The following is a 22591-nucleotide window of genomic DNA, read 5'->3' on the forward strand; positions in this document are numbered from 1 at the left end:
CTTTTTATTTTTTTTTCTCCTATTTTTGTTTGGTTTCTTTCCTCCAAGGAGTCATTCTAAACACTAGCAAGAATCTGGAGCCATAAAAATCCCAGGAAAATAGTTTAGTGTTCGTCCTTCAATGCTTGGCAAAAAGTAACAACTTTGTAAACTTTTGGAACAGAACCATGATATTAAAACAATTTTAGAACCCCTTGGCATGAGTCACATAACCATGTCTGGTCTCATCATGTAACTCCGAAAATCTTGATTTCTAACAATTTTTCTTTGTGCGCTGAAGTAATAACTCCTCCAAAGTATTTTAGCTGATTCATGTTCCCAGACAAGCTCCCCCTTTCCCTTCATGCTTGACCACTATGCTAGTTGGGAACAAAAATATTTTTTGAAGGCTATACATAAACAATGTCTTTGAATTTTTCCTTTGACCCAAACTCAGGGTTCTGAGAAATATAGAGCTTTTCCTATCTGCTGGAAAAATTCTGTCGCAGTTTCTAATGTAAAATATTCCCAAAATGACAGCATTTGTAGATATGTAAATCTTAGCCCTGTCTACTCAGGAAAACAGCAGCTACAAGGCTGTTCCAGTCCTTTTCATTTTTCAGGGAAGAGGTTGAAGTGATAGCAAGGAGATATTTCCCATTCATTTTCCAATGTCAATTTATTTGTGGCAAATGGGATCATTAGGAACATAAATGACACTTCTGAAGAAATACTTTGGATCAATTCTCAGCTAATTCTAAGACTAAAAACCTTCCATATATCTATGAAAAGTTCATCTATCTGAAGTCTGGGTTACCTAAAAGAGAATATCTTGAAGGCTTTTCAGGGTATGTGGATGTGTTTGAATTGGTCCTATTTCTGCTTCAAAGTTCTTAGTTTCTATAGAAATTTGGTCTTCTGTATTTACTGGTTTGATAGTTCTGGGATTTATCAAAGAAAATGATCTGAAACAGTCCTTCCCTCTGTCCCTTGGAGGCTGGTAGTGCCTTATCTGTACTTTTTCCTTCAAAATATTTATCTTCTACAGATTTACTGTTATCCGTCACTGTAGAACACTGAATGACATGTGGTTTAACACATTTTAATACTCCACCTGTAATGGGCTGAGGTCTGTTCCCATACCACTCCAAGCTAATAGCTTGAATTGCTATGGTGCTTGCTCCAGGTATCAGTTAGGCTTTGGAACAAGGCCAGAGACTTTGTCAGCAGCTTCTTGTAACAGAGCTATTATTGTCTTGTGTTGGTGAGGAAGACTTGTTCTTGCAGGGATCCTGTGAAGGATGAGGTCTTCATGGCTTGGATATGCCAGCAAGGCTGCCTGCACCAGGGTGTTTGGGCCGGCTAGCTCAGAAATGGAGAACTGGCCCTTTTTCACAAGATCAGACTTTCTAAGGAGATGAGCCTGTCTGCCACATGTCCTTTCTCTGATTTCCTTTTCTCAGGTATCCGAGGACCGTTTATATCTTTCTCTCAGTAAGTGGAAGAGAGAGAGATTTTTAAAAGCAAAGATACCTCTTTCTGTTATCACTATTGCTAATAAGAATGGTGGGCTTATATGATGCCTTTGTGTGTATGGAACCCACAAGGTGTTTGATGTATCCATTGTTCTTAAGGTCAGGGCCATCTAATGCAATGTGGACACTGGAGTAGTCCTGGATTTAATTAGAAAGATGATATAAACTAAACAAAAAGAAAAAGTAAAGAAGACAGCATGGGTATCAGGGTAGGGGGAGAAGAGGTAGATAGGAAAAGGGCTAAATTTAACATCCTCATCTCTTCTCCCAGGCAAATGTCCCAAACGCTAAGTTCGGGACAAAATGCTAAGAGCCAAGCTCTTAGCATCTGCATGGGTCATAGATTCTCCTTAACAGAATAATCCTTCTTCCACTCTGCTGTAACCTGGTGGTTTTTGTGCTCATCTCAGAAATAGGGAACATTGACTAAGAAGTCCCTAGGTCCTGAAATGCATGCTGCAGGTGTCTCTACATGTAGCCATGTGGCAGAGGTGCAGGAGGCAGATATTTTTAGAACCCTTGTCCTCTTACCATGGGGAACTTTTCATCAAAGTCTAGGGATAAGGTAAAATTCATACCCAGGCCTAAGCTCACTGGACTCTTAACCTGTTCATGTTCTTGGTATTTATGTATCACTCTCCAGCATTTAAGCTTCTAACTACGGCTCTTTAAATTGCTGTTATGAAAGGGTCAGATAGCAGCAGCTGCAGGAATTATGTTGAAGACACTTAAATAGTCTCGTTGGATTTCCCATTATGTTTGCACACTATTTTTTTGTCTTGTTTTGTTTTCCATGGGATTTGTTGTTGTTGTTGTTGTATTAAAGAGCAATCTCAAAAGGAAGGGCTCCTGTGCCATTAAAAAATTAAGTGTTCAAGTACCAGAGTGTAATCTCTCTATGGATGACCTTACTGACAAAAGTAATCAATCTGTGTTCTCTGGGAATAATCCTCAGGCTCCTCCTCTATCGCTCCCCTTTTTAAATCCCTGTTTGATTGTCTCCTTTTAAGTTTGTGGTACCTCATGCAACTACTTTCTTAATGTTTTCAGAAAAAAAGACACTTGCATATACTTTTGACTTTTGTAAGCACTACTACATAATGGGTTATCTCCTCTAGGCCTTGAGTAGAAACATACACACTGTCTTTGTGGTGTAGTAGTTGGTTGATTGCTTTCCTCATGCAGACCATTTTTTTTTTTTTTTTACAGGTTAATTTGTTATGACAAGTTTGAGAAAGTGTGTGTAGCAACTGGACAAGCTGGTGTGGTTTATACATACAGCACAGCTGTTAGGCTCGTAGACCACTAAAATCATGAAGATAGATTTGGATGATACTGTTATCTATCTTAGTTCTAGTCTGTGTGGTTAGGAGTGAAATTCATATTACTTCAGCAAATACTTCAGCGTCTAGTCTGAAATGATTATCTAGATCCCCTCAGGATCAGAAAGAGTGGGGTATCTTAAGGATTATGACCTCTTTCTTGGACAAATGAAACATTCTGTAGCATCATTCTGTAGCATCATTTCAGGCTGGAAATTAGGAAAAATTTCTTCTCTGAAAGAGTGGTTAGGCATTGGAGCGGGTTGCCCAGGGAGGTGGTGGATTCACCAGACCCGGGGTTGTTTAAGAAAAGGTTGGATATGGTACTTAGGGACATGGTTTATTGGGTGACATTGGTGGTAGGGTGATGGTTGTTGGACCAGATGATCTTAGAGGTCTTTTCCGGCCTTGATGATTCTATGATTCCATGATCATTCTGTAAAGAGACAACCAACACATGAGTGGTGGCAGTATCAAAGCACACGATCATACTGCAGAGTATCAGATATGGGTTTTTCAGCTCAAAGCTGGCAAGCATGGCCTATTCCAGAGCCTGTCATTCCAACACTGGCATTGGTCTTTGGCAGTGTGTTTGATCCCTTCAGCCTTCAGCCTCTGTATTTGCTAGTTGCCTAGCTGATATGATGGACATAACCACCAACCTCCTCTCCTTGCTTTGACAGGCCTAGGATGTAGGTCTGAAGTGGTGCAACATTCCTCTCATGAGAGGGAGACTGGCAGTATGAAGTCAGATAAGAGATTTCCTCATATTTTTAAGCTCTTGATTTCTAAGAAATAGTTGCCAGATTCTGTGAATATGTATGTGGTCATGTGTATATCAGTGAGATACATCTGGGTATTGTTAGCTGTGAAGTACAAGAGGTGTAACATTTCTGTGGAGAAAGTAGCACTTGGGTTAATTGGCTGGTTTTAGAACATTTTCAAACCACTTATCTTTTTCATTTGGCAATTAGTATCCAGTACCAATTTTTTTCCAACTGAATCTTGGTTGCAGGATGTTCCATTAGTAACAGTCTCTTAAAATACAATTTGTGTTTCCTAGAGGTACTGTGACAATACCAGAATAACTAGAGAAGAGCCTACAGGGCAGGGGCAGAATGAGAAAGTTCTCAGGTATTTATCCTACCTAGAATGAGAAAGGAAATTGAAAAAGTAAGTTTCCACAAGTGTAACAAGGCAACTTATTTCCATCTATTTGTTACTGTCACTTCTGGTATTTACTCCTTTTTTCTTTTTTCTTTTTCTTTTTTTTTCAGAACTAAGTTCTTCTCACTGAACTTCATGGCCTCAAGGAGGTTCTTATGATCTGAGCCTGAAAACAGACTTAATTATTGAATTCTTGTTAAAGAGTAAAACTATCTATCTTCTCCCAGCTTCACCTATAGGCCACAAGCCCTGTTCTTATATTGATTTAGAGATCTATTGAGTTTACATTGTGGAAGTAAGTTGTATCTTTAAGTCATTTATTACTGAATTTTATTTTGGCCAGGATTCACAAAACCAAATAAAGGCTCTTAAATATGGCTCTTATTTAAACCAAAATGAGGAAAATAGCTACTTCCCAAAGGCACTGAGGCAAATTACTGAGTGGAAAACAAAATGTCCAACTGCTGTTTTCGTTCCTATGAATGAGATGGGAAATAGATTATTTAAGAATATTTGGAGATTTATATCAAATGGACAGGAGTCTTATTGCTGTTTCAGTTATTGAATCAAGTAGAACAAAAGTACGAACACTCTAGTAATTACACTGGATAAACCTGCCATGTTCTGATCTGTACTGTTGGATCCAAACCAGCTTCCATCATTGCATTTTGCATCTGTTTTTAGAGGTGCTGGGAGGATTACCATTAAAAATAAAAGTAATGCGATGTGTGATATAGAACTAGTTCAAGAAGCAGGTCTACTTGTTGTAGTGAGTGCCCTAATCATTCTTTTCATGAGTGGTGTCTCTCTTCATTTAACTTAACTAAAAGTTTGATTTAATTTTTGTTATTTAGTATGTTTCTCAGAAGATACATTTTCCACTCTGGTATTAGAGATTTTAATGGGCAGGGAAACAGTATGGATTCGATATTACAAATGTAAAGGTCAGTAGAAGATCTCCTGAAAATGTTTTCCTTGTTAACCTGTTAATAGATTCTGTGACACTATGATTTAATGATATTCTTTCTGTCTCTGTAAATAGCAACATTGTCAGACACCTCTTTCAAAGCCTTGATCACCTAAACATGTAGTTGCTGTCTTTCCCCTTAGTTCATTTTGATTTGAGTTACTCCTTGAGGAACAGTGCTTGCAGAACAATTTTTTTTTTTTTCAGCAATTCATATTACTAACACTGTGTTGTTATGTTATTCTGAGTTTTTGCACATTCAGTTTACTTTGATGGCTTGCAATTGATAAGGTTACAATAACAGCTGGTTATTTATTTCTTTTATTCATCAATATAGTAATATGCTTCTTTATAGAGTGTCTATGTTATCTGAATACATAGATCAAATTATTTATTTATTTTTTAATTTTGTAGGGGAAAAATAAGTGTAAATTATGTGATCACTTTGTAATGTCTTCCATGTCCTCCTTGTTCCAAGGGCACCTATTATTAGCAAGGAACACAGCTCCCAGTAGCTATGCCTTTGGACTGTAGCATGTTTTAATGTGTCTGAAGTGAACCATACATTGTCTGTGCTCAGCAAAAAGTTGAGTTTATTCTTGCTAGGGCTTTTCAAGATCAGCAACGGATTTATTTCCCAAATATAAGTAATTTGTTTTTGTTCTGGTTGTGCTTAATGATTATAGATCTTCCTAATAAGCTTTTGGTATTATTTAATTGCATGTGTGAAATGCTTTCCCAAGTATCCTGAAATCTTATTTCAATGACTTTAATGAACTTGTAAGAATATGTTTTTTTCCTCTTAATCTGTAAATGCCTTAAGTAACTTCACCATTACACTGTGTGAGCTACTGCAAATTCTTTGGGGTTGGCATACTTTTATTATGTTTTGTGTGTCATACCACAATGTTATATAATATTAATGGGCAAAACAAAGTAGAAAAGGGGAAATGAAGGTGAAAAATGACTTTTTAAGGGGATATGAGAGATTATGATATTAGGGGATATTAGAGCTTTTTCAGGGGATATTAGAGCTGCGATGAGGTCTTTTAGCTTACCTGAGCCCCTCTCCAACATCTTTTGGATCTTGCTTGCTGTCATCACTGCTGTCAAAATGATCACAGTACCTTTCTTGTGGCATCTGAACCCATCAGTTTGAATCTTAATTCTACATGTTATAAAGACTTCTAACCTTTTAAACCTTTTTTAAAGCAGATACAAAATGCTAGAATAATGACAGTTATATTTTTGCATTCACCATTCTTTGATTTTATAGAGATTTTAATAACATTCCAGAGTATCATTGATCTCTGAGTGTGGGACCACAAAGTATCATTTTTAGAGTCTTTCTAACAGGAACAACTGTTTAATCAGACAGACCTAATTCAGTTCATATCTACTAATTGTGGGAGGCAATATTTTTTCTTCTAAAACTTGGCCTAATACCATTTAGTTGATGCCAATGTTTTTCCTCGCAGTAAATTCCTGCAAAGCATTCCCTTGCCAGCCCTCTAAATCTGTTTAAGGTCCAAATTTCATGTTTCATGAAGAGGATTCATGAAGAATCCTCTTCATGAAACATGAAACTATGCAGTAGCGGCTAACACTGTCTTGTTGATGATGAAACTCCTAATTTCCTTGCTGAGAGAAAAGCTTTAAATCCAGAGAGTCTTTAGTAGGCAGAAAAAAAAAATAATTTAAGGAGTAAGTGAAATAAACAGAATAAAGAACTCTGTGCAAATATCCCACTAGTCTAAAGATTATTATTCTGCAATAATTTTGTTCATGTTAGGCTTAAATATGTTCTTTTGAACTGTTCATGTTAAGAGAGTTGAGTTAGTCTAATGACTAATGTATAATTGCACTAGTTTTCACTAGTTTTGGTATAAGAATTTAAATATCAAGAGCTTGTACTCTAAACTGTATCTCGTAGGTTTTGTTCTCCTGGCTCATACTTTGTAGAGCAGAAGGAATAAGTTGTTACTTGTTCCAGTTCTTCTCTTTGCTGCTACATAAACTAGGATTGTAATTACAAACTGAAACACAAAAACAGTTGTAGGAGTGCATCCCCTGTGTATATTGAAGGCATGGGTGGGTGGCTGCAGGAAAATGTTCTGGTTTAGAATGAGGTGAGCATCCTGCAATATAATCAGAGCTGGACACCTCACTGATAGGCATGCAGTCTCTTGCTGTGAGGAAAAAAAAAAAAAAAGAATTTTATCCTTCAGAGGAGCTGAAGAGGATTGGATTTTGTTGCTTGTAAGCTCACTGTCTGCCTGCTTGCCATGTGAGAAAAGGTAGAGGTAGGGTTCAATGGTTTACTGTTGATGAGTTTGGTATTAATGAACAGATGAAGTTGGCAGATCTGTGACAATAGTGCTTAGAGTGGTAGAGATCTGAGAAGTATATAATTTTGTAAGAAATATTCCTTGGTTTTTACCTTTGAATATAAATACCTCTGTGTTCTTTCTAGTGGATCCTAGATGTTTCTATATGTTCAGCTCCATGTGTTTGTAACCTTGTGTTTTAGAGTGTTCAGCCTATTTTATTTAACAATAAATAAGGCTTTTAAAAATAGAGCTGGTAGGAAATTTTCTGTGGAAATTTTCTTGCAAACATGAATGAAACACTTTGATTTCTTGAAAAGCAAACTTCTTACACTTTCAGATACATCTTCCCTGAATTAGTCATGCCTGAGATTTTTTTTCTTTCTAATTGTGATATCTTGTTTTCCAAACAGTTCATTTTTAATTTGGCATGAAAGAACTTTTACATGCTTTGAAATTTCCTAAGAGGAGGAGAGATTGATTCTTCAGCTGTTTTCTGCACCCTATCTTTACTACTGTAAGTAATATCAATTTAAGGAAGGTGGGATTGTACCTTAACAAGGAACAGAGGTGAAAAGGTTGTTCTTTTGATTGTATGAATATTTTCTGTATTTTTTCTGAATAAAAAGTTGCTCTAACAATGTGAATAACAGGAAGTGAAAGTCTTCAAGATTTAGAAAGTGTCAGGAGAAAAACAACTCAGCATTTTAGTGTTTGTTTCTTTATGATTATGATTAGGGTGCTTGAAACAAAATTTACCAAAACATCAACATTTTCACTGAGTCTGTCCTAGGGGTTCTCAGTCTATCCCTTCTGAGCTCCTTTACTATATTACACTGCTGGAGTGTCAAGGAGATGTAAACCAATGTCATAATTTGAAACTGAAGACAGGCCTTTTGTGCTAATGTTTTATATTATATCAATACTGTAAGTGCATATTATTTTTGTTCTGTTATCTGCTGAATAAATTTGGTGTCAGTGAGCAGATGTCTCTGATGTAGCAACGAACCAACTCCCATACAATCCTGAGTTTTTATTTGTTTTCCTCTTCTTTCATTTCATCTCACTTTCAGACATGACAAATGACTTAATCAGCTTCAGCTTTATCTTTATAGATACTATTCCTCTAGTTAAAACATGCCCTTTCTTCTTCCAGCTCCATTAGATCTCTGAGGGAGAGCTTTTACCTAAGGGCCTGTGCTTTGTTGTTCTTGTCATACATCACCATACATCCCCATCATATATCTCTTGCATGATGTGAAGTTCTGTATGAATAAAATGGGAGAATATCCTACCTCAGGCAGGGTTCTTTCAGTGATTTTGCAAAGCATCTACATATATCTTTTAAGAGTTAATGATCTTCTGTAAATGTTACTAAATATTCACATCCATTAATGAAAAGAACACTTGCTGATTAGAAAAGAAATTATTTCTAAGAGTTCATGTGCTCTGTGAATATGTTTGAGCATTATTTATTTGACAATTTTGCTGTTTTTCCTCTTTTCCCCAAAGACCAACAGGAGAATTTAATTTCCCCAAGAGGAATCAATTATTTTAGGCCTCAGTATCAAATTAATTGTTTCTGTCATTAATTACAATGCTCAGATGAACAGCTAAAATCATAATTTGATGATCTGACAAGGAGATAACTATGGAGTAAACAGAATATATATATATTCTCTTGATTTTTAGTGTTTTGTGATATAGCAATGTGCAAATAATTAGAAAGTAAAACTTGACATATTTTCTCCCATTTGCTAGGAAACCACAAGATATTCAAATAAAATCCCGACTTGAAATTAGTTTGGAGAATTCTTCAGCTGATAGTTCTTGGTAAATGTACAGTGGAAGTTCTGTCCATATTGTGTTGGTTAAATATATAATCCACAAAGCATTTTTCCTCTTTTTAATTGGGTGTAGGTATTATATGACATAAAATGGAAATTTAGTAATTAAGTTTGCAATTCAAAATTATCTTTGTACTGCTCAGATAATGGCCAGGTCTGCCACTGATCCACTGCAAACAGGTAAATGAATATAGAGGAATAATCTACTGTAACTATAGAAATAATAACCTGAGAATGCAGCTCATGTACATCTAAGAATTTGTTTCAGGCACTGTAGTGCTTTGATATTTGTGGGAAGCGAAAGAAAACACTCCAACAGAGATATACCTTGAAGTTGGTCAGAACTTTTCAGGAACTTAGTGCATATTGATGGTTGTAAGTACTACTGACTTGGTTCTTTAGTAGTATTATTTGGCATATGTATAGTGATTTTGCTAGAAATAACAATAAAAAAAAATCAATGTGGAATACATTATGTTTCTAAAATGTTTATCTGAAGGAACTTGAAAAGTAGCAGAGGGGGAAAATATATCTTTATAAGCTGGATAATCCATAGGAATGCTCCTGTCTGACTTTATCTTATTTTTTTTTTCCAGTGGTGATTTAGAAAAAATCTTTGCTTTGTTATAAAGAGAGACAGATCAATCAAATACAAAGGCATACAACTACGTTCATCAAACAGCCCACAGTACTGGGAAAAAAAAAGCTTAACAGCAACAGTAATTTATGCTTGACCAATGAGTTCCCATTGCAACTCTGTGACTGAGAAGAAATATTAGTTTTGCATATCTAAATTGGGAAATATTAAGTAGGAGAAGTTAGGTACTGCATTCATTAAGATTTTTTGGGAAGTTAGAATCCTTGTGCCACAGCAAGAGAAATACAGACTGAAGAAATGGGAAGGAGCCGGGGAAAGCTTCAAGAGTGACTAAAAATTTCCCTCATAAGATAATTAAGAAACTCCATCTACTTAACCCAAGTGATGAACATGACTGCAATATCTTATGCAACTGTGTATTTGGGGAGCAAATTTATGATACCAGAGGGTTTTTTTTTTTTCAGTGGTTGAGGGTAAAAATATAAGTCAGTGCTTGGCAGCTGATGCTAGACAAATTTAGGTTAATTACAGGAAAAGAAAGATGTAAAAAAAATCCATATTGAGAATAATTAACCTTCAGAAAATATTGACCAGGGATTTAGAAAAGTTGACTGAAATCTCAGCTTCTGCAAACAGAAATTACAATGTGCTTATACTTTGTAATTCAAGGAGTTGACCTGGAGGTTGTTGGTTCCTTTGCTGATTATAGTATATGAGCTATGCAAATATAAATCAGTTGAAGACCTAGCTCCTACGTATAAACTGATATTTAAAGGCCTTACTCTGAACATGGAACATTCCTGCTATAGGTTCATAGGTGGCTTTTTTATTTTTTTTCCATTTGTTTGTTTTGTCTGAGTGCTTTATCTTCAGATTCATAAAGGAACAGTACACAAACAAAGCATTTATTTCTCAATTCCCTGTTCTGCTCTGGTTGTATATACAAGCAAGATTTATAAAGAAATTTTGAAATTGATAACTGCAAGAATATGAAGATGTGATTTCCCTAGTATACTTTACATTAAAAATTGATTGAAGGAAGAGAAAAAGCAATGAGGAGAATAGATGATAAGGAGAAATAAACATAATTTAGGGGGATGTTTTACTGGAAAAGAGAAAATGGGAAGAAATGGGACTCATCTAGATCAGACTTTCTTCTTTGTCCCATCTTATCAGTTTATTACTTTGAATACGAGAAGTGATATAGAGAACATAAGATGCTTAAGCCGTAGCTTCTGTACAAAGCCTACTTTTTATCTCAAATGTACATGACGCAGTTTTCTGCCTTGAAATAAATAAAAGAATTTGTGCAAATGTAGACCGATTAATTAGTTGAATAATCACAAGAAACATCAATAGATGCACTGAACAGGCAAATGCAAATTTATTTTGCATTTTACTTTTAAAACACCTAGCAGTAATTCTAGGTATTTTTACTATTCTTTTGCCTACAAAATATTATTGATGTGTCTGTAATTTCATTTTATATTTTCTTAGTACTGCAAGAAATTTTTTGCATTCACTATTTTGATGGTATGAGCAGCAGATCAACTTGTTTAATCTATCTAGTCTATAAAAGTCTGGAAGAAAATGAGGGCAATTCTCCAATGGACCCAAATTTGTAGTAAACTTTCCTGTAATTGTGGTTACCTTACATTGCAGCTCGGAAAGGAGAATTCAGTGTGGTCCCACTGAATGGGTGGTTGTTCAGGACTGTGTTAGAGAAGTGCATTTCTAAGAATAATAGGTTTTATAAAAGATGGGATGTGTACATGGTAGAGGTGATATTTTGCAACTTCCAAGTCAACGTAGGTGATTGTCCCCTTCTACTCTGCCCTTGCGAAGCCCCACTTGGAGTACTGTGTCCAGGTCTGGGGCCCCCAGCACAAGAAGGATGTGGAGCTGTTAGAACAGGTCCAAAGGAGGGCCACAAAGATGATCAGGGGGATGGAATACCTCTTTTAAGAAGACAGGCAGAGAGAGCTGGCGTTGTTCAGCTTGAAGAAGAGAAGACTCCAGGGTGACCTCATTGCAGCTTTTCAGCACTTAAGGGGGCTTATCAAAAAGATGTATAGCAACTTTTTTTTTTCTTAGGCAGACAATGACACGACAAGGGGGAATGTCTTTAAACTAAAAGAGGGGAGATTTAGATTAGATATTAGGAGGAAATCCTCCACTCAGAGGGTGGTGAGGCACTGGCACAGGTTGCCCAGAGAAGCTGTGAATGCCCCATCCCTGGAGGCATTCAAGGACAGATTGGATGGGGTCCTGGGCAACTTGATCTAGCGGGGGGTGTCCCATGGCCAGGGGGTTGGAACTAGGTGATCTTTAAGGTCCCTTCCAACCCAAACCATTCTGTGATTCCATGATTTTAAGAAAAAAAGGTCGTTTATTGATTTGTAGTATCAGAACCTTTGATATGTATCCTTGTTTTTTCTTGCAGAAATAGCCCTTGCACATTCAAGGATAAGCTGCTGCACACATGACACAATGCTCTTTGACTTCTAATTAGTCCTTCCAGCAAGCATTATTTATAGAAGTTGGAGTGACATGATGTTGGAGATGAGCATGATTTCAATCCTGTGCTCCAAAAATATGGCCATTTATAACCAGAATGAGAAACAAATTAATTTCTAAAAGAATTTTCCATAAGGCTGAACAATGATAGGATCTCAGTGCATCCATGCGTGCACACATAGCCAACTTGCTTTATGATTGTACGCTGAAATGGCAATGTAAGTGAACAAAATAAGCTAATAGAAATTTGTATATAAAAATGTTTATTCATACAAGTGAATGAATAGTTGAAGTCTAATACATTTTTATGGCAGTTAATATTACGACTTCCAAAGTATGGCCATGATAAAAAAAGAAAAAGTTCGTGTTTATCAGTAAAGGCTTCCGTGTGCTCCTTATTCTTTCACATATTGTAAAATCAAGTTTCTGTCTGTATGTTCTGGTAGCTTTTCTATTTTATTTTTTATTTTTTGTCAAAATTACTTATAATAAACCTTTTTTAAAAAGGGAAGATTTTTTTTTTTTTTTTAATTGGAACATAGTGATTTGCTGTATGTCATACATCTAATGGATACAGGTGATTAAAAAGTATGTAGAATCCATTTCAAAAAAGCCTCATATAGAACTATGTATAATGCTTCTTTAGTAGAAAAATTAAATTATTATTTAAATGCATTTGAAAATTATTCTACTTCTAGTTTTGTCTTAATCATTTGTTGTTGTCACTAGATTTCAAGTGACATGATTTGAAATGAAATAGTACATACCAGATATTACATATACTTTATATTTAAAGATGAGTTATTAGACTATATTAATTTATTTGTTCTACCTTCTCCTGCTCAGTTGTGTCAGTTGTTGAATACTTTTCATACCAGGTCATCTTCTGCTTAGCTGTTAAAACTAATATATGCAGTGCAGGGAAAGAACAAAGCATTGAATACCTAGGGAAAATGTTATTTGGTGAAGATGAAAGGATTTGAGTCGAGAGAATACTATCTGGAGAGAGAAAATTAGATTTATGGCAAAAATGCACAGTGAAAATATTTGAACCAAGTATAACTTTGTACCAATTTATTGAAACAGATACCTTGAGTGTAGATGCCTTAGTTGCTATCTTGTTTATGGTACTTAACTTTCAAAATTTTAATGGAGCTGATTTAGCTTAGATTCATTTAAATGTATGATTATTGTGTGTTGACAAGTTGATCTAGATGTTGAGAGAAGGAGGGAAAAAATACAGGTAAAATATTTTTCAAAAATCGTTATGTAGTTCATCAACTTGGACCAAAAAAATCCATCAACAAACAACCAAAAAAACAAAAAACAACAACAAAAAAGCACAGTGAAACGTGATGATATTTGCCAGTACTTCAGTCACAGTTTTGCCATGCAAAACAAGTTAGAGAATGTCAAGTGGTTTTTGAGAAATCTGCATGCATTTTTTTTTCAGTTCCTCTTTGAAGATGGCTTTGTCTGTCTTTTCTAAAAGTAGTGCTTTTGCTTTTAAATTTTAATTTGATTAAATTCTGTTTGCAAAGCCTTTCTTTCTGTAACCTGCCCAGAGCTGTTGACTTCTGATGCGCAAAATTAACCACTATACTTAACTACAAAATTACTACAAATGTCTGCAAAAAGGTAAATGTTTGGAAACTGCTTAGATGACAGTTTTCTGGAGACTTAGCAGCTTGAGAATTCATGATTAAAAAGGCTTCAACTCATCCTGAGAACATGTAATTTTAATTAAAAATTATTGTAAAGAACAGCAAGAAATGTTTGTGTTATTAAAAAAAAAAAAAAAAAAAAAAAAGCATAGATTTCCAAACAGTACAAATGGGAACACATTGAACTGCTTGTTCAGGTGATTATCAAAATGTTTTTTGTTGGAAACATTTTTTTGTTTTTCAAGAAGGATGGGTTACTTTTACTTGAATCTGATATCATTTCCCTTATCTTTTTTTATTTTATTATTTTGATAACATAAACAAAATAACATGTTTTTGTTATGGACAGGAATGCTGGATTTTGGGCAGTTCTTGGCCTTCACATAATCTCTTCCAGTTTGTGAAGACAATGCCTCAGGGAGAAAGCAGATGAATGTCCTGTCGTTATTTTTGTTTTTGTCTCTTGAGGGCAGTCACATGCTGCAACACTGGCTACTAGGAAAATGGTAAAGCTGAGGCTTCTAACGTGAAATCTTGCTGTTGCTGCTTCTGCTTAATGAATAGAAGAAATATTGGTAAAAGGATTAGAGTATAAACATTATTGCTGTTATGCAGTAGGCTTAAAATTCCTTTGATGGAACTTCTGGTGAACAAACATGTAAACCCTTTGGTGTCCGTAGTGGAGGTGTCCTGGATTATAGCAACTGAGGAAATAGGGATTTGTGTAGAAACAACTGATGGACCACTGAGAGAATAAGCAGCCTCTGGGAAGCTGTAGGGAAGGCGGACATGACGAATTTAGGTAATCAGCTTTATTACACTGGAATAATGAAATGCAGCTACAAGATCATTATTTAATGTGGATACACACTGGTTAACTAAGAATAAGAGGGTTGAAGAGCTGTGTGAACTAAAAGCTGTATTGTTTGCTAAGGTGACTTCATTTCTCCAGGTGCTTTTTCTTTGCCTTTTTTCATGCCCTCAAGCCAAAGGCCTAAAGCTGTGCTGCCTACTTCATTGGGAGCTGTTGGGCTGGGTGTGGGTTGAAAGAGTGTAGCAGGTTGCAGTGATCACACGGGAAACGGGATCTTTCTCTTTGCAACAAAAAACTCAATGGAAGCACAGAGAAAGTGAGGTGTGATCAGCAGTGGAAATGTATCATTATCAGAGACAAAGGCTTTTGAATATATTTAGAGGATTTTTGTTGAACTTTCATTGTCATATTTTTGTAATAACTTCAATTTGCCAAGAACAGCTCCAGATAATCTCTAATACTTGTAAGATAATACAGCAATGGCATCTGTGAGAGAAGAAAAACCAAACCAACAAAAGATTCACATCTGCTAGACTTCTTTATTAGAAGACTCCTTGAATAAAGGAATGGCAGATGACAATAAATGGTAATTCTGGCATTTTTTCTGAGTTCCGCGAGTATGTATCTCAGACCAACACAGAGACAGTTGACAGAAGCTCTTTTTCATTACTGTAACTGTCTTCACAAAAGCATTTGCTAGGGAAAGCTGAGCAATATCCCATTGACTTGACTTGTCACACCATGTCTCTTTGCTGAAGACCTTATACATGTAGTTATGTTCAGAGTTGACACAGAGGATACCTGAAAAATAGACTCATTTACATTTAAAGACTCACTTTGTGAAATATGAGAGTTCAGTCTCTTGCAGCTCAGGGATCCAGAGATTGGCAGGATCTATACATTAAAGGAAGTACTGTTGATTTACCTTCAGCCCCATTTTCTCTCATAAACTTTGCCAGTTTCAGAACTAGAGAAAACATGGTGAGACAAATTCAGAAAGGTGGAGGACGGAGGTAGGATATAAAAGTGGAATGTTTGTGGAAGGCAGAAAGAATTTATTTTGTTCACCTCTACATAAAGTAAGAAGTTAAGTGATATGAATTTTAGAAATAAGTGCATATGTAGATATTTCTTATGCATTTACATTCATATTTCCACTTATTTGTTACTCTGAGGCTCTTTCCACAGAATTACAGAGTGGTTGAGGTTGGAAGGGACCTCTGGAGGCTTCCTGATGTTCAGAAGGAATCTCCTGTGTATCATTTTGTGCCCATTGCCTCTGGCATGTTCACTGAGCACCACTGAAAAGAGACTGGCTCTGTCTTCTTCACACCCTACATTCAGATAAATTAACTCCTAATTAATAAAATAAAACAAAATTCTCTCCGTCTTTTCACCTCAGAACATCTTATAGCCCTGTAGAGAGCTTGCAGGTACCTGCTTTTAATACTTTTTTTTTTTTTTTTTTTTTTCCAGATGGGCCCATTTTTTGCTAATTCAACATTCCAGTCCAAAATAACAGAAGCAGCTGATATTGTTGTTGGAATATGTTATATAGTATTTGGTAAGTATGATATTGTGACATATGTGCTTATAGATATTTGTCAGTGTTTGATGTGGTAAGGAGAATGAAGCAACCTTAAAGGTCAAGTTTGTTTCTGACAGAGATGAACTTCTGTGTTTTCATAAAAGGAGAAAAAAGGTATAGGGTAACATCATTAAAAAGTTGTAGCCTGTGTATTTTGTTAGGAACAAAAATTTTCATCATTGTCAGGAAGATAAAGCTGGACAGGAATGCTGGATTTCAAGGCCCTGGCAGTTCTTGGCATCCATATAATCATCATTAAGTCTAAACAAGAGATTGTCTTTTTCCACATATCATTGCAAATCACAGAATAGCATATCCTGACTCCTCATAATACCTGAAGTATAAAACCAAAAACTGTAGTCATAAAGTGTCTGGGAAAGGTGCCAGAAAGATCATTATGGCCGACATCCACAGTCAATGCATTAGAAAGTGAGATTTCTGGAAAATGAGCTGTGCTGTTAAAGAGGAGGCAAATTTCTCCTCCCTAGTCTTGGTCTGACTGAGGAGAAAAATTCAGATCCAATCCTAATGGTATCGATCAGTATAACCATGAGTTATAGGAAAGGAAAGGCAACACTGGCACCAGGAGAGCAATGGCCACCCTGGCTAAGCAAGGTTGACGTATGGTGCTTCAGAAGATGGTGGAATATCCTAACAGGAAAAAGAATCCTCCCTGGAATTTTACTTCTCCAAGGCAACCAGTATTGGCACTGAAGTATGGGATTAATGCAAGATAAATATAGTGCCAACTAAAAGTGAACCCATGTCTCTAATTCTTATTGATTGTTAAAGAATATTGGCATCCTAACAGCTTCAAATATTAATAAGTTTTTCAAGATGTTTTTTCAACACATTGATTAAAAAATGTTGGTGAATGTGAGCACTCTTTTAGAGTGTAGTTTTATATGGACAGCTGAGTTTGAGACGAGATTAATATCCCGGCTGGACAATGCAGATCAATTTAGAGAGAGAAGTCCCTGGAGTATTTGTACTCCTGAATTTGCAGAGATTGTTCAGCTAACAATAAGGTTATTGCAGAAATCCGCATTTTTTCTCCCACCAGATGGACTTGAAAATTTCTGATGTAGTTTTATTTCTGCTTTTGGTGTTTTCTATGTTATCAACAACAGATAAAATGCAGAACTTTGTACTGACAACACGGCTGGTAAAATACTGAAAATTTCATCTGTGTCTGCTCCTTGCATCTCCTCTCCCATCTCTGCTCAGCTAATTGTACAACATAATGTAGCAACAGAATTTTCCCTTTCTGGGTCCCTTGAGAATCAACCATGGTCAGATCACCGAGTTTTCTTTGTGTCCAGCATCTATGGTGTCAGTTGTACCAGAGTTCATGGAGAACCCTGACTAGGCAGATCCAGATAGAGTATGTTCACAGGACCATAAAAAATGGTTTGATCCCGATAGAGTATTCCATTCACTGCTGACACCTTACAGCAACAAAAATGTTAGTATAAATTTCTGTGCAAAAATTATTCCAGAAGTAAAATTCAATGGGAATGATTGGCTTTTGTCTCTCCAGAAGATTTTAAATTATAAGTATCTTAAATGGGCTTAAGGAGATCAGTGATGGAAAGGAATTCAGCGTCGCTGCTTAATGTTATTTGTGAATCTGCCATTCCCTCTAAAAGAAAATATCATAATCTGTAGAATATTTGGGAAATTTCCTATGAGAGTATGGTTAAATTAAGCTCTTTTATGGGTATAATCCAGAACCAATGATGGTTTGCAGTATAGCTCTCCATGTAAATTGTTAACCTCAATTTCTATATCTATATTTACATATATCCGATAAGCAAAGTGGTGTTTTTTTTGAAGTTATGCAGAAACAGACTGTGAGGTCTATGAAAACACTTGGGCTCTTTTCAAAGGCTTGCCTTCACATGGTGTTAATAAAGAGATAGGTCATTTCATTTAATGTATAAACTTCATTTAAAGGTCTGTGGTCATTTTGATATCATTAATTAGATCTCTGTAGATATTTGATGGAAAAAAAAAGAAAAAAATAAGGATAATAATAATACTACTACTAATAAAAAGAAATATAAAGAAGAAAAAATCACATATATAAAAAACAGACAAGTTTTTCTGATGTTACCACGATGGCAACACATTATTCCAGGGCAAGAAAAAAAAAAAAAAGATGGCTAAAAATAAATGTTTCTTCGTATTGTGTGTTTCTGTGCAGGAATATGCTCCTTGTGTGGGAACAGTATTCTGCTATATGTCTCCTACAAGAAAAAGAATTTGTTGAAACCAGCAGAATACTTCATTATTAACCTTTCCATCAGTGACGTTGGTATGACTCTGACATTGTACCCTCTGGCTGTAACCTCCAGCCTTTCACACAGGTTTGTTCACTATGCACATGATATTTAACATCCTCTGCAGGCTCTGGAGGTCTGTGTCAGTGAGGAAGACTGAATTACTCTGCCACTTTTCTTGTCATAACAGTGGAAAAAAATTAGAAGGACTGAGAGGAGTATGCTATGTAACAGCAACTTAATAGACTGCTGGTATTAATTAGCATTCATTTCTATTTGAGGTTCCTATCATCTTCATTTCTGCAGGGCTGAGATTTTTTTCCAAACATCTACTGTTTGTTCCACTACCTACTGCATTTATTCTTCAGGGGCAGACTTATTTAAGTGATGGTGATTATTATTTTTTTAATCATTTTTATTTTTTTTTAAGTTAGGCAGTGAAATTTAGTAGCATAAAAAGAAAACCCTGAATTCCTGAATTTACTGATGATCCCCAAAAGTAGTGGTAGCAATGGCAAATAGAAATTGAATATTCTGGATTAATTTTTAAGCCAACACTCTGAATTTAGAACACTTTCATTCCTTTACCACTTCTGTCCACTTTACTCATATGAACTCAAACTACAATAATTGAGAAACTTTTTTTTTTCTTGTTTGTTTTTTTTTTAATCTTCTTTAAAGTTTGGTTTAAAGGTTTGGTATGCTGACTAATGAATACTGTCTTCAAAATCTAGAATGGGACTTTTGACAACTGCTACTGCAAATCATGCATGTGTCTTAATAGAAAGTGAGGAGATATATTGATTCAGTTCAAATTTCTATTCCTCTGGAGAACATTCACAAGAGAATCTGTTGATTTTGATGAAACCTGGCTTTTAAAAAATACCTAATGTTAGTGGAGATAATAATAAAGAGTATTAATTTATGACCTTGGTCTACTAGCGATAAGAATCACAGAATCACAGAATCACAGAATCACACAGAATGGGCAGGGTTGGAAGGGACCTCTGAAGATCATCTAGTCCAACCCCCCTGCTGAGCAGGATCACCTAGACCACGTTGCACAGGATGGCATCCAGGTGGGTTTTGAATATCTCCAGAGAAGGAGAGTCCACATCATCTCTGGGCAACCTGTTCCTGTGCTCTGTCATCCTCACAGTAAAGAAACATTTTGATTTTTCTTTTTAGAATATTTATCATTAAGATATATTGTTTTGTTTTATAAAAATAAAGAGGCTCAAACATGAATCATAACAATAAAAGAAGGACATGACTACTTTACTGGCTGTCTTTTCCACTGAGTATCTCTTCTGTAGTTGATCATTTTGCAACAAGTAATTTGATCATAAAGTTTTATCATTATTATTTTTTTTTAAGGCTACATGTATATATATTTCTACCATATAGTATTACTTTTAAGAAAGAGAGATATCAAAGTATTAACTTTCTTGGTTATTTTCCAGGTGGCTGTATGGGAAACATATTTGCTTGTTCTATGCATTTTGTGGGGTGCTGTTTGGGATCTGCAGTCTCTCCACACTGACTCTACTGAGCACTGTGTGCTGCCTCAAAATTTGTTTTCCAGCTTATGGTAAGCTACTGTTTCTGTCTTAGACCTTTTTTTTTTTTTTTTTCATGTGAACATAGACTACCATTTCTGGGTTGCATATCCTAGCATGTTTCTATAGAAGAGATCTTTTGCATCGAGTTGAACAATTCTTTTTTTATTTTATTTGTGTGTGTGTGTGTGTGTGTTCATTGATAACTAACTATAGGGCTTATTCCCCATATACCATAACTATATATGGAAATTATTACTTTTAAGCTCTTTTAACTCAGGGTGGCAATTTGGAGAAAGGGAATAAGAGTTCTGAGCTGAAAACAAGGCTAACCTGAATAAACTAATGATTTCAGAGTTTATTGCTACATTAGATAAAGATTTATTCATACAGACTTATGTTGAAATAAACAACTGGTGCTATTCCTCTTTCTGTTAACCCTATTCGTAAGAGGAAATATTTCAAATAACAACTTTGTCTTTAAATAACACCTCACAATCAACTAAAAAATCAGACTGTTTTGGCAGACTGTTGGGTTATTTAACAGACAGAAGTGTTAGCTGGTTAATGGTTTTGAGCATCTGAGAAACGCAAATCATTTTTAGGCATACTATAAACACTGATTTAACATCTGAACAACTTGGGACAAAAATAAACACCACTGCAGATTAAGGTTTCTAGTACAGCATTGGTCTGGAAACACATCCCTTACATTTCCACTCAAAAGCTAAGATTTTAGTTATATTTCAGTGATATTTCCAAATGGTCTTATGAGGTATCCCTATTTCTTAATGGAGTTTATGGAAATTTGAAGGCATGACCTGAGAAAAAAAAATCTGCTTTGGGGCATTCACACAAATCTTTAATATTTCTTATAGGAAAAGCAATTTTTTTTTTCCCCAGGATTAGGCATTACTAATAATCTTATCCCTAAGTCAGGAGATAGATATGTTTCCACCGAGGTTTTTCTTTTCTTTTTTTTTCTTTTTTTTTTCGTTTTTCCCCTGAACTACTGTTTGGATGGATTGTGTTGTTGCTCCTTTTTCCTGCTTCCCTATTAAAAAAAAAATAAAATACTGATATGTACTTGTAAATAGTCCCCCCTTTTAGGTGTTCTTTAGACTAGAACTACTTTGAAAGTTGTGCCCAACAAAATACCAAAACATATGTCATAGGCTTGGTTTCGTTGCCTTGTGATTATGAATTTTTCAGTGCTCAACATGTATTCTATGTGAGCTCTACTTGTAGAGCAAGGCTCCGCTGTACTGAGTGTTAATTTGCTCAGAGCAAAAAGACATTACAATCATCAAAATGCTTACAATTTGTGTTTAAACCAAACCAAACCAAACCAAACCAAAACCAAAACCCAACCCAATATCCCAATATCTTGTTTGATAGCAAGAGGAATGAAACATCTATCAATGTAATGGCTGGTGAATTCAGCATATCAATTGTCTGGGTGTAGTTAAGTTACTTTGCAGACAGTATTTTGAGAAGCAAATCTCTGGAAGGTTATAAAGAGTTATTCTCAAGCAAAACAGAGAAAAACCCAAACTTCCAGTTTGCAAGACAAGAAGTCTATTAATAAACCTTTGAATTGTTCCAATTGTTAACTGGAGCTCACAACATTGCTGTGTGATGATCTTCCCTGATTATTTTGTCTTCCAGGCAACAGGTTCAAGAGAGAACATGGACGAATCTTGATAGCCTGTGCTTGGATCTATGCAGCAATTTTTGCCTGTTCACCCCTTGCTCACTGGGGAGAATACGGAGAGGAACCATATGGCACAGCTTGCTGCATTGACTGGCGTTCCACCAACGTACATGTCATGTCCATGTCTTACACTGTCGTTCTCTTTGTTTTCTGTTTTATTCTCCCTTGTGGAGTAATCATCACTTCCTACTCACTCATTCTGATAACTGTGAAAGGATCCAGGAGAGCAGTGGAGCAGCATGTCTCTGGCCCCACCAGGATGAACAATGTGCAAACCATTACTGCCAAGGTATTTGGCAAGCTATTTTGGCAAGTATTTGGTATTTGGCAAGTATTTGGCATTTGGCAAGGCTTTGACAAGCTGTTTTTGCCAAAATTGGGCAGCACCTTTCAAGAACCAAAAAAATTCTGAGAAGGGAATAAAGAAGGAAAAGAAGCCAGTCCCTATTGTATTTTTATTTCAAAAAATAGTATAATCTTGTGCAAATTTATTCTATGGCAATGAATTGCTAAACATGCAAGTAATAGCTGTGCTGTTTCTGGAGGGTGATAATTAAGCTCACAGAGTTTCATTACTCATGAAAATAGAGATTTAAAACATTTTCTTAATTATTTTCTAAATAATTTGGAATATTCATATAGAAAATTTGGACTTTTAAATGACATTATGGAAAATGGAGTAAAACTTTGAAACACAAAGTGAGAACATAA

At 35.7% G+C, this 22591-nt stretch overlaps 1 protein-coding gene across 7 annotated transcripts in view; it reads left to right on the top strand.

Moving 5' to 3' along the window:
• Positions 1–22591, top strand: part of LOC310893709 (opsin-5-like) — a 67330-nt gene that overhangs the window by 27445 nt on the left and 17294 nt on the right. For 3 of the 7 annotated variants that reach the window (XM_083823025.1, XM_083823023.1, XM_083823026.1), the window contains exons 2-5: positions 16214–16301; positions 18532–18694; positions 20071–20198; positions 21835–22169. In XM_083823025.1, coding sequence (XP_083679151.1) covers positions 16214–16301; positions 18532–18694; positions 20071–20198; positions 21835–22169 — 714 coding nt within the window. Of the gene's footprint in view, positions 1–4596; positions 7274–7710; positions 7815–11495; positions 12478–16213; positions 16302–18531; positions 18695–18872; positions 19687–20070; positions 20199–21834; positions 22170–22591 lie in introns of those variants that run through there. The other 4 variants (XM_083823022.1, XM_083823021.1, XM_083823024.1 and 1 more) reach the window with 4 other exon arrangements.

This window comes from Anser anser (assembly GCF_964211835.1).
Source record: "Anser anser genome assembly, chromosome: 2".
NCBI lineage: Eukaryota > Metazoa > Chordata > Aves > Anseriformes > Anatidae > Anser > Anser anser.